This window comes from Bombyx mandarina, chromosome 18 (assembly GCF_030267445.1).
Source record: "Bombyx mandarina strain Sakado chromosome 18, ASM3026744v2".
Classification (NCBI taxonomy): domain Eukaryota; kingdom Metazoa; phylum Arthropoda; class Insecta; order Lepidoptera; family Bombycidae; genus Bombyx; species Bombyx mandarina.
Window position 1 is genome coordinate 7,687,313 of NC_143224.1, and position 13,169 is coordinate 7,700,481.

The 13,169-nt window shown below is 36.9% G+C and overlaps 1 protein-coding gene across 5 annotated transcripts in view; it reads right to left on the minus strand.

Moving 5' to 3' along the window:
• Positions 1-13,169, minus strand: part of LOC114249107 (Histone gene-specific Epigenetic Repressor in late S phase) — a 245,520-nt gene that overhangs the window by 165,075 nt on the left and 67,276 nt on the right. For all 5 annotated transcript variants that reach the window (XM_089734855.1, XM_089734853.1, XM_089734854.1 and 2 more), the window contains exon 4: positions 5,611-5,694. In XM_089734855.1, coding sequence (XP_089590981.1) covers positions 5,611-5,694 — 84 coding nt within the window. The remainder of the gene's footprint in view (positions 1-5,610; positions 5,695-13,169) is intronic.

Here is a 13,169-nt window from a genome sequence, read left to right on the forward strand (position 1 = left end):
ATTTAATACCTTAATCATTAATAAACCTTTTGAAGCCCATTATATTTTGATTGAATTATTTCAACGTTCAGATAATTAGATTTGTATTTAACTGAGAGTATTTCCAGGGTATAGGATAGCTTCTAGCAACAAAAACACGTTATATGACAGGAGGCTTCTTGCTATAAATAAACCCCTCCTGGCTGAGCCTTTGCTCGCCCACCTATCCTGGTAAAAGTGGAAAGGTTTCTGGGCCACCAGTAATCCCTCATTCATAAAAAATATATATAAATAAAGGTGTTTTGATAAATACGAATGAATCTATAGGTATTTTCTAGTAATTCAATGATTCATTGAATGTGGAGTTTTATTAAAAGTTAATTTAATGACTGTCTCAAAAGCTACTTTATCTTAATTAACCTTATAAGAGTTATTAACAAAGTCCATGAACGACAGTGGTCGCTACTCACCAACCAGGTGGACCGTTTGTTTATCTGCCAACGACGGTAATACGTAATAGTAAAAATCAGTCAGTTATAGCAAAACATTTTTTTTATTGCTTAGATGGGTGGACGAGCTCACAGCCCACCCGGTGTTAAGTGGTTACCGGAGCCCATAGACATCTACGACGTAAATGCACCACCCACCTTGAGATATAAGTTCTAAGGTCTCAGTATAGTTACAACGGCTGCCCCATCCTTCAAAACGAAACGCATTACTGCTTCACGGCAGAAGCAGGCAGGGTGGTGGTAATTACCCGGGCGGACTCACAAGAGGTCCTACCACCAGTAAAAAACATGATTGCGATTAGTTTATGGACTACTTTATAGACTTTTAAGACTTAACACGATTTTTGTGTGTGTGTTTCATGTCAATGCCTTTCCGCGTTTCTTATCCGATTGAGATGAAACTTTGTTCAGTTGTTGGCGGAACTTCGGTGTATATTTTCCTTTGCAAATTAGTATCATCAACGTGGAACAGGTGGGGCGCGAGTTGTTTTAACAACGTCATGTTTTCATATATTAAATCATAGTAACAGCGGATATGAATGTTGAGATAAATTATGATCATCCGAAAGGCCATTGACAGCGGCTGAGTTGAAAGAGAATCACGTTAAAAAAAGGAGACAATGTTTTAGTTTAAATCTTCGAATAAATAAGTAATACTCCTTAAAATCAGATAAAATCAATTCAGAATTCGTAACAAAATATCGCCTTCATTATAAGCCTCGTGAAAGGCCTAGATATTTTTATTCGAGTCTCGTTTGCACACGATTTTACTTTTAGCAAAAAAAAGTCGTCATCTTCATTCTCGTTTCTTTTTGCGAACTAAACCGCTGAAAAGATAGCTAATTTTATTATCAGTTCATTTTTTACTGTCTCTTACAAATTTAGTTCATATTTTTATATAATGCAGTGTTATTTGAACTGGTTACAAGTTATTGTATTTCGCGAAAGTTCTAATTTCTAAAATAATTTTTCAAAAATTTTTTTTTTTTATTCGCTGATTTCTTTCATCGTTATTCACAGATCTCAATGCTTTCAGAGGTCTACGCTTTACTATCTCGCGTATAGTGCGTTCGAAATCGTATCACGAAATCATAACGCGAAACATGAGGTCGAAGCTTTGATTGTATTAGAATGACGTTTTGTAGCACATAATAACATTGCTGGTAAAATAGATACAGCAGTGAAACCTAGATTTGAACGAACTCATAATAAGGGCATATTTACTAATTACAATTTATAAGAACTTAGGTTAGAACGGTAACGTGACTATATAGAAAAATAATTAAGGTCTGATATTAATGCAGGATGTGCTTCCTTCATTGTAAAAGTTATGCGCAAAAGTGTCAGGTACGAGTTTGCTTAGAAAAAATGGTCCAAATCAAAAAAGAAACAGCTTACACCGTCATTTGATTAGTCAAATAAATGCGGATACGCCGAGCGTCTTAATTCTTAGGACACGGACACGTCTACGTTTAGCGTTACTAAAAATCTTAACGAATCAAATATCAATACAGAACCGCCAATTCTATCAAATGTATTAAAAATGACATTTTAAGAAACGTTCCACCTGATTTCAATAAGATAAAAGTTCTAAAGACGTACTTACATTCAGAGTTCAATTTACTACCATTAACTGGAAGAGAATGTAAATGATTCAATTAATTCATGTAATTTATTCTATTGTAAATAATTCGTTACGTAGCAATTCGTAACGTGTTTCAATTTTAATCTTAGTCATACGTAGCCGTAGCTAAGCTAATTACATTAAAATCTACAAAGAACTTCGTATTTGATTCGGGCGGGCTTCAGTTGAAATTATTATCGTGCCTTTTCTTATGTGCTTACAGTGAAAATAATTTGGCCTAAGCTATGTTTTAGACTGCTTGAGTGAAATTAGTTTTAATAACAATCATAGGTTGGTTTGATGTTTTGATATATCTAAATTTAATAATCTTCTTAGCTGTGGTAGAAGTTGAATAAATAGCATATTTATTTTTTGTATAAATCATGCACTTACAAGTTTTCAGTACAAATTCTGTTTGTGTCTACAGTCTATTTCTGATGTCTATTTAATTTAATTAATTTACACTTAAGGTGTTGAAACAAGAAAGCGACTATTCCAAACCAATTGATATTTCTAATTAGTATATCTATAAGCGCATTCGGGTTGTTGTATCCTTGGGTTCCAGTAAATACTTAACAGCTGGTTACTGGTTGTAGGACCTCTTGTGAGTCCGCGCGGGTAGGTACCACCGCCTTACCTATTTCTGCCGTGAAGCAGTAATGCGTTTCGGTCTGAAGGGTAGGGCAGCCGTTGTAACTGTACTGAGATTTTAGAACTTATATCTCAAGGTGGGTGGCGCATTTGCGTTGTAGATGTCTATGGGCTCCAGTAACCATTTTACACCAGGTGGGCTGTGAGCTCGTCCACCCATCTAAGCAATAAAAAAAAAACAGATCCGTGAGGTTCGCCCAATAATTAATAGACCTAAAAATAAACATAAACAATGGGCACTGTTAATTTTTGCAAACATGTAACTGACGTAAGTACGTCATCAGTTCAAAAGCAAAATGAAAAAACAAAAACAGCATTCTCAATTGAAAGACGTGTAATACGTTTTTGCAAAATCAAACAAACAAAAAAAAAACCAGGTTACGAACACAACTCCCAGTTTTAACATTCTCGAGTGCAAACAAGTCCGTGTAAACTTGTTCCGCATTGTGGGACCTCGCGGGACGTGTTTATTGCAAATAGGAGCTCAACCGACACTGGAACTAAACTAAACGGGGATTCCGAGTGCTGAGATCCGATCTCGGGTAAACCTCGGCCCCGCTCTTAATCATAATTTTATTCTGTGTGATGGATATTGTATCATCAAAGACGGTACGCGGATAGTCACTTAATAATGTTACGAGAAAATGTTGCCTTTTATCCGATTTTCAATTCATTTTCCTTAGTTACTTACAACAGATGTATTCGTTCGTGTGAAATAGAAAACAAGCTCGTGATTAAAAGACAATTTACGGTTCGGTCTCCTGCTTATTTTATTCATTTCTGAATCCGACCTTTCGTGTTTATGCAGTACATTCAAACTCTTTTATTTATGTCTACGATACCCAACTGTCTAGAAAAACATTATAAATTCACCGTGTTTTTAGTTTTTTTCTGCCACCGAAGGCTCGATCTTATGATTCAATAGTAAGTGGACCGTCGCTCGTGGACCTGGTCGATTCTACTTGCTTTTTTGCCTACCTATGGTCCATTGCAGAAGACAGCAAAGTAGATTGGAAGATGACACCAAAAAAAGTGGCAGGAACGACTTGGATGAGAAAAACGCCGGTTAAAATGTTATGGAGAACCCTCGGGGAGGCCTATGCTGTACAGCAAGACGATCAAGAAACCGGTGTCGAATAATAAAACTAGATAATAAGTGTATTAAAAATGTAACTTAAATTAGATTGTTAATAAAGGCTTATCTTATCTTATCTTATGCCCCATTAGCAAGGAGGGACCCTTCTGGCTTCACTATGACTGGTGAGCGAACTCATGTGGCCTCAGCCTCAATGGATTTACTAACATCAGCCCTAGCAAGTGTAGTACTTTGTTGATCTCCATCTGGTGAGAATTCAGTGCGTTGGACGAGAACGGTGATCAGTTCTTGGAAAGCCTAAAATTACCAAGAGTGAATGGAGAGGATCCGAAAGAATATAGGATAAACAGATTTTGTGTATTAATTGGGGTTACCTTACGCTGTTAACATTTTATTTCTTCCTTATAACAACTTGCCTATTATAATAGATAAAAGTTAAAAGAATTCTTTTTCAAAGAGGGCTTTTATGATGTTAGAGTGGATTAGAAGGTTATGTAATCGAATCGATTGGAAAAATAATTAACAATCCAACCGAGTGCCGTAGGTTCCGATAGAGTTTGAACGGAGAATTGAAAGAAACTTTGAGTTTCAAAGCAAAGTCATTTCCACCTTATGCTCTTTGCTGGGAACATTTTGTTAAAGATTCTTCGATAAAAATAAATTATATTGCATAAATATAGAATTAATCTGCAGTTTGTCTTATCATATTGATATACGGAGCGCGATGTTCATTTAATCGGAGGAGTTGTCACTTCAACTAAACTTATGTTTTCTTTTCAAATGGATATTGCGACTTCTCCATTAAGCAGCACTAATAAAAACATCCTCAGCATATTTGTTCAACATTAATTCCTCTATTCCGTCCTCTAATTATATTATGGAGACTAATGGAATCGCGTATTTTTATTATTTTCTTTGTAGATAGACAACCATAACACCACCGTAAATAGGTCGCCGTCGATAAAAGATGTCTCTAATGCCTGGACATCTCTAATGTCTGTTTTCTGTCGCAAACGCAACAGAGAGCGGGATAATTATTATTCGAGTCCAATTAAATGCACTTGATTTTATGCATCATAGCATTGTTGTTTCTACTTTCCTACACATAATAACTACGAAAATTGTAATGTATGTTACTCCTTTCTTCTTTGTCGTATCACTCTTGTCAGAGCGGTCGTGATCGTCATTCAGTATCATTGCTGTGGGCAGATGTTATGTGCTTCAGGAGCAATCGTCACTTTTCTCGGTCTATGGTGAGCCTGGTAAACTCATGCAAACAGCCGCCAACTTGACTTGACTTGGTCGGTCCATCGCACGGGCAACCTTCCACGCGGTCTGGTGCCTTCTACTTTGCCTTGAACAACAAGGCGCTCTATGGAGTCATTTCCTCGCCGGGAGATGCCCAAAAAATGATAGTATGCGCCCATGCAAGAATGCCGAAAGAAAGTTCTTGAAGAATGGAGATATTGGTGCGAAGTGCGATCCATGAAATACCAAGCATTCGTCTCCAGTAATGTATGTTAATAATTGTCATCGCCACCACCATCTCCAGAGTATCGACCTTCTTTTTCTCGACCCAATCCCAAAGTCCACGTCTCCGCAGCGTACAAAAATATGGGGAAAACAAAAGCTCCTACGAACCGGATCTTTGTGGTTTTGGTGATGTTTCTGTTCTTCCATATCTTCTTCAGACTTTACTATACAAACACAGTATATTTGTATACACTTCAGCTATATAATTAGAAGCTTACCTGGTTCGTGATGCGCTGCCGGTGAAGGCGCCGAGAACGCGCTGGAGCATCCGGCGCGACGAGCTAAGCCTCCAATCTCCGGAACTAAAAAAATAAATTGAATTTAACTAAGTGCAATAAATGTTTATAATATTACAGGATTGTTTTTTTTTATTACTTAGGTGGGTGATGGAGCTCACAGCTCACCTGGTGTTAAGTGGTTAGTGGAGCCCATAGACATATACAACGTAAATGCGCCACCCACCTTGAGATATAAGTTCTAAGGTCTCAAGTATAGTTACAACGGCTGCCCCACCGTGGAAGTCAATCGTGAACATTTGTTGAGTACGTATTTCATTAGAAAAATTGATACCCGCCTGGGATTCGAGCACCCCGTGCATCGCTCAACACGAATGCACCGGACGTCTTATCCTTTAGGCCACGACGACTTCGCCGTTAATCGTTTCAATTTTAAATTTTCTGTAAACACCCGACGATGTTATTATTATTACAAAGAACTATGAAATCTTGGCGGCCGTGACTTATTAGCTAACACCTTATAACCTAAATGTATCGTCGAGAATGTGTGGAGGTATTTAAATTGTGATATCCATTTGCTTTATTGACCTCTTAAAATATGGGGATATGAGCGCGCGCTACTGATCTACGTCAACGAAATTATTACAGCTCAATGACATAGCCCAGCACTTAGTTTCAATATAGAAAATATGTAGAATCAAAACAAAATTAAAATGTAAACACAGGAAATTGTTAATAAAAAACTTTATATGATATCGTAAAGTTGTAAATCATTTTAGATGGAGGTTTGCAATATTTGTTCCAGTTGAAGGATGTGCGTCACACGTGAAACCAAATCTAATTATGAAGTTGGGAGCAACCGCTGTTGTTTACCAATTAAGTGTTCTGTTACACTTGCTTCTATTGTTACTTCTATTGTTTATTTCAATATATTTTGGATGGTTTACGTGTGGCAATAATATCTTTAATAGAAAACTGGTTTTTACTTGGTGTAATCTTTTATGGACCACACGGGTAAATAAGCTGTATTTTAATGCCGCGAAAAGGTCATACGGATGGGTCCGATATTATAAAATACAATTTATACTTCAATTTCATGTTTTACAGTGAGCGAAGGCAACTTCGCTGCGATGGGGTCCGGTAATTCCCTTACTTAACTTTATGTAATACAAATTAATATGATTGTGGAAGTTCTGAGATTTACATATCAAATTTACAAATTAATTTATGCCTGTAGTTGATTTGCTGCAAAGATTTATAACATTGTAATTTATTTTCAATTTCATTAAATATTCGCTTCAATAACTCGAAATATCATTTGAAATAGACAAATGAGTAGGATCGCGCGTATTTGCTTCTTTTCTCATCAATTTTAGTCTACGCAGCCACAAAATAATTGAACATCAATCTTTCTGTTTAGTTTGTTTTGTTTAAAGTTTTCGGGACAAGAAAATTTCCACATGAAAATTTTATTTGACTTTTTCAATTTGATTAAATTAGTACAATAGAACTTTTCATCAATTAAATTACTATTTTTACGTACGATGTTTCTACGCAATTGCTAGATTTATCTTTGTTATTAAGTAATATTTTGTTGTAATGGGATTTAGTAATATAAAATTGGCGATTGAAAAATAAATAAAGAAGTTACTTTAGCACGTGGTAGGAATAAAAAGGAAAACGATGAATTATTTGACCTAATCCAAATATGTAATTGAATTTGATTCCAGTAGAAGTATTGAACAATTCTCATTATTGGAATTCCAAGTCTAACAAGAATAATCCAATGAGAGTAGAGAAGTAAATATGAAAATGCTATTTTTATTGCCGTAGAAGGCAGACGATCGGGGGATCACCCCGATTGCCGAACCCATCGCTTGCGACGAAGGGCTCGACGAGTAAATTAACACTAAACTGCCCACTGAGTTTCTGGCCGGATCTTCTCAGTGGGTCGCGTCTCGGATCCGGTGGTAGATTCTGCGAAGCTCTGCTCTTGCTAGGGCCAGTGTTAGCAACACTCCGGTTTGAGCCCCGTGAGCTCACTTACACGTCAAGGCGAAGCTGAAATAGCCTCTCAAGGCTATCAGCGTAGGTAGGAAAAAAAGAGGCTCAGTTGATGGTTAGTGGTCTCATCGCTTAGGTGCATTACCAATTCCAGGGACACGGCTGCTGCCTAGAAAACAGATAACTATAAGAAGACATTACTCTAGACTTCTTTCTTCACTTCATATTTTACTGTATCGCATTGCCGTCTTCTAACAATTAAAATCACATTTAAATCTTCTCTGGATTGGGTTTATTTTCAAAGAGCATATTATAAGTACATAGTGGACTTCCCTAACAATAAAATACAAATATTTAAATCTGGTGGAACTAAAACGAGCGAAAGGTTGAAAACCCAACAAAGGCGAGCCAGATAAAATACACTTCAAACATATCTTTGAGTTGTCATACACTTTATCCCGTCGGCAAACAAGACACAAAAAAAAAATGAAGGCTACGACCGAATGTCGAGCGATTAGCGTTCGGCTTTCATGATTAACTCTCGCAACTCCCCTTTTTCCTCGTAAGTACTTTCGTGATTTTTTGTTCGTTTGCGTCGAGAAATGTCGGAATGGGTTTTTTCGCGTAATAACAAATAGGCCGCCCCGCTTAGGCACTAATCGGGTTTTAACGAAATAGGATTTCGCCGAGCTATGAAAATTAAATGCTCTGGCCCTCGAATTTGAAATATACCGGGGTGTAAATTAAATAAATCCAACGTTGCTCGTAATTTGAATTTCAATCTGAGTTAACTTTTCTCTACGGTTTATGAGTATTGTTTGCAATGTTTGTACATCTTTTACCTTATTAATATTTTTTTCTCTAAAATCAAATGCAAATAAATTGAATTCAAACGGATTGGATATATAATTTCATCATCATCATCAGCCTATAGCAGTCCACTGCTGGACATGGGCCTCTCCAATTGTTCGCCACTGAGCACGATCCTTGGCTTCTCTCATCCAGCTCCTGCCAGCCACCCTGCACAGATCATCACTCCACCGAGCCTGAGGGTGTCCTGCACTGCCTTTTCCAGTTCGCGGTCTCCACTCAAGAAAGCGTTTACCCCAACGGTTATATATAATTTCAATATTTATGATTAGTTATGTAGCAACATCTGAAGAAAGCTTGGAAAATCAATAGGAAACAGTTCAAAGTTTACGATATTATAGTGTCACGGCTATTTATACAAAAACGCATAATCAATCCGTATTATTCAGATCATATCAGATATTCGTAGATGTTGATACATTATCCGTGAACGTCTCTACGTCTTATTGTAATAATAAATAAAAATAAAAAGCCTTTTATTTGTTGCTAACATTATTCACCATATTACGAAATATGTACTTAGTTTAAACATAATTACAATTTTTTTTGCGCAATTTATTTCACGATATCGCTCTTACATCGTTGAAGTAATTTGTTAACACACGATAGGAACGTATTTGATTAGAAAAATTGGTATATGCCATTCGAATTCGGGAACGGTTGCACCAAAAATAAACCGGTTAGATAAGAGCTATTATGTTCATATAATGAGACGGCCGGTGTACACAAATCGATAAGGAACTAATCTCGGATCGAAACTAAATTGAATATCGAACAGTATGGGCAGTGCTGATTTCGAGTCTCGTGGACGGCTACAAAGATAAGTGGTCGCTATTTAATATCCTATACGGGGCGAGTTGGAACGTTGCCATGATCGAGTCGAGACGAATTGCAAGCTGCGGCGTACCACATGAGTTTCAAAACGCAAAATAATATTTTAAATTCATATCCATATAAGTTTCAAATTTGTATATCTATACTAATATTATAAAGAGGAAAGATTTGTTTGTTTTTTTGAAGTTATACTTCTTTAGGCACGTTATGAAAAATTGATGAGAGTGAAATTTTCCGATGCGCGCGCACCGTGACACAAAATTAACAGAAATGAAGTTGCCCACTAAATCGCTCATTACAATACGACCGACGTAACTTGGCGAGTCTGAATATAGCCGCAGGTGAACTTTCCGAACCGTACCGAGAATTACCGAATTTATACGATGTCAAGAAAAGGGATGTCCAATATGCGTGTTTGAGGATGTTGTTTAATCTATTTTTTTTCAACCTGATTAAAGAGTTATAAAAAAATAATAATAATAAAAATAAAGTATAACTTCTTACGCGCGTACATAAGTACACGCACCCTTTTTTTTGTATTGAATAGGCTCTGAAACTACAGAACCGATTTGAAAAATTCTTTCAGTGTTTGGAAGCTACACTATTCTCGAGTTACATAAGTTTAATTTTTTTTGAAAAAATATTAGGGAGCCTTACTAAAACTCCAATAATGTAACCCAAGGTGTAAAAAAATACCTAAAATATTCTTTACATCGCGTGCCCTGCAAAACTATTGATGATAGAATAAAATAATGTACTACGACTTTGTAGAACACATTATTATTTACAGAAAGTGTCGCGACAGCATATGTCTAGCTATTATAGTTATGCCACAATAAGTGTTCTTTTATTACAAAAAAACAAAACAACGTCAAATATCGTTGAAATTTTTGTTAAAGACACGAGCGGAGCCGGAGCGGGCCGCTAGTACCTTAATATGATTTAAGAGTACCAATGAACTACGCGTCATGTGAGCCCGCACGCGTGGGTACCACCACCCTGCTTATTACTACCGTGAGGTGGTAATTCGTTTTGGCTTAAAGGGCGGCGCAGTCGTGGTTGATGTCTATGGGCTCCGGTAACTACTTAATTCAATGTGGGCCGTGAGCTCATCTCCGAGAAGGTTCAAAATATGATGTAGCGTAACCGTGTAATAAATAACATGTATCGTTAGTGAATAGTTTTTTAATGAGCATGTGTTTTCCAAAATCGAATCCCAACATTATCGCATTATTTTTTACGAGTACATTCGAGTACATGTCCAGGTTTATAACAGCGACTCCGCAACGCAAAAACCATGAGTTTCCGAAAATGATTCAACTATCTACGGCATAAAAGTATATAAATACAACACGTAACACTAAACGAGATTTATTAAAATCGTTAAGTCATATATCGATAGCTCATCTAGTACAAATCAGAGCGTGTATCTTCGAACAAACAGACATGCCGGGATTTAGCGCGCTTTAACGTTTGAGCAGAGTTTTGAGTTGAGTGGATAACTTGTTTATTTAGTGGCCGCGGATGAGACGGCGAGGTCTGACGTGTTGCCGGCATGCCCGATAAATCAACACGGTCAATATGACCACATCGAAATAAATAAATAAATTGAAGGGTGGGGTAGCTGTTGCAACTAAACTGAGACCTTAATACTAATATTATCTCAAGGTGAGTGGCGCATCTACGTTGCAGATGTCTACGGGCGTCGGTAACCACTTAAGACTAGTTGGGCTGTGAGCTCGTCCACCCATCTAAGCAATAAAAAAATAAATAAGATTTTCTAATAAAATTCGTGGGAACAATTATCAATTCTAATACGTAAAAAAATCTATTTTATTCACTATGAATAAATTCATAAAGTAAAAAAAGATGGTAATGACAGCGCTCTCATTTCTCACAGACACGATTATTATGACATATAGAGCATCTGCTTCTACAACGAGTCATTTGATGTGAATGAATGTGATGAAATGTACACAATATATGAAAGATATAGAGAGTCCAAGGCCAAAGTGAAATGAGAGATTTTCCGTAATTCATGTGTTAGAGGGTTTGTGGTAGTAATAAATCAAATTTATGTCAAACGGCAAAAAATACGGATAAGATAACTTTAAAAAAAAAGAGCTTATATAGGACTAAATGCAGATAGACAGAAAACATGAAAGAAAACAATCATTTATGTACTTCATAATAAATAAATAAATATTTACTAACAATCACGCCACGTTAACTGGTCTCGGGCTAAGTTCGTAAAGAACTTGTATTATAGGTACCAGATAACGGAAATAAATGTAAGATTTTTATTATACACATACATATATTTAATAAATATCCATAACCCTGGAAAAGACATTTTATATTTATCATACAAATATCTTCCCTTGGCGGGATTCGAACCCGCGACCCCCTTGTGTATTGACCATGTCACTTACCACTACACCAGACGGTCGTTAGCCGTCTAGAATAGATTGATTTCATCTCCCACAACAATCGAAGATTTTATTTGATCGTGTTCTGATTTTTATATAATTGTACCATTTACATATAAGCACCAGCTAAGAGGAAATCCTGGACTTTCATCAACAAGTAGAAGGCGAATAATTGAAAGAATTTAACAATAACAATAATTACAAGAAATCAAATTAATTTTTTTTTTTATTGTTTAGATGGATCGACGAGCTCACAGCCCACCTGATGTTAAGTGGCTACTGGAGCCCATAGACATCTACAACGTAAATGCGCCACCCACCTCGAGATATAAGTTCTAAGGTCTCAGTATAGTTACGACGGCTACCCCACCCTTCGAACCGAAACGCATTACTGCTTCACGGCGGAAATAGGCGGGGTGGTGGTACCTACCCGTGCGGACTCCCAAGAGGTCCTACCACCAGTGATTACGCAAATTATAATTTTGCGGGTTTGATTTTTATTACACGATGTTATTCCTTCACCGTGGAAGTCAATCGTGAACATTTGTTGAGTACGTATTTCATTAGAAAAATTGGTACCCGCCTGCGGGATTCGAACACCGGTGCATCGCTTCATACGAATACACCGGACGTCTTATCCTTTCGGGCACGACGACTTAAAAAAAAAACCCGTCTAATCTCTTGTTATTTGTTATAAAAGCTGTAGTGAGGAGGCAACCCTGATTTATGAAACGCGTCATTAAAAGACTATCTTCACATAAGCCACGGTGGCTTTGAATCTGTTACTCGTCTGCTTTAATTCAGTTCACATTTAACGCTGGCTTATACGGAATTAAAACAAAAGGTAGATGTAACCGCGACGAGACGCGCCCTCGGGACATCACAGAGCACATTAGTCGGTAACCGAGAGTAAAACATGAGAGATTATGTTAATAGGCATTATAGTGTGCTCGGGGAAGACTCCGGGAAGAGCTTCACGAGGCCAAGATCCAACATTGACATCTGCACATTTGGCGCCGCGCCAAGCTAGTTGTGTGTTGGTCGACGCTTAAGTTTCGGTTTATAAGAAGTTTGAAGTAAACTAACGATAACTTGGGATGAACAGGCGATGTTATATTTTTATTATTAATTGTATTCATAGGTATAATACAAAAGGCTATTGTTCGTCTACCTTTAATCATAGCGTCCGGAAAACACGGAAAACTATCCGCTGCTCACCGTTAAGAACTATTTTCAAATAGCTTTTGAACATATCAAATTGACTTAAAAGTGATTTAGATAATTTTATGACTTATATAATCAACAATAACGCTTACATTCGTTGTATTAAGCTCGTAAGATAATCTTATAAACTTATAAAAATAATAATAAGATTTTCTTCTCAATATAAGTGAATTTATAAAA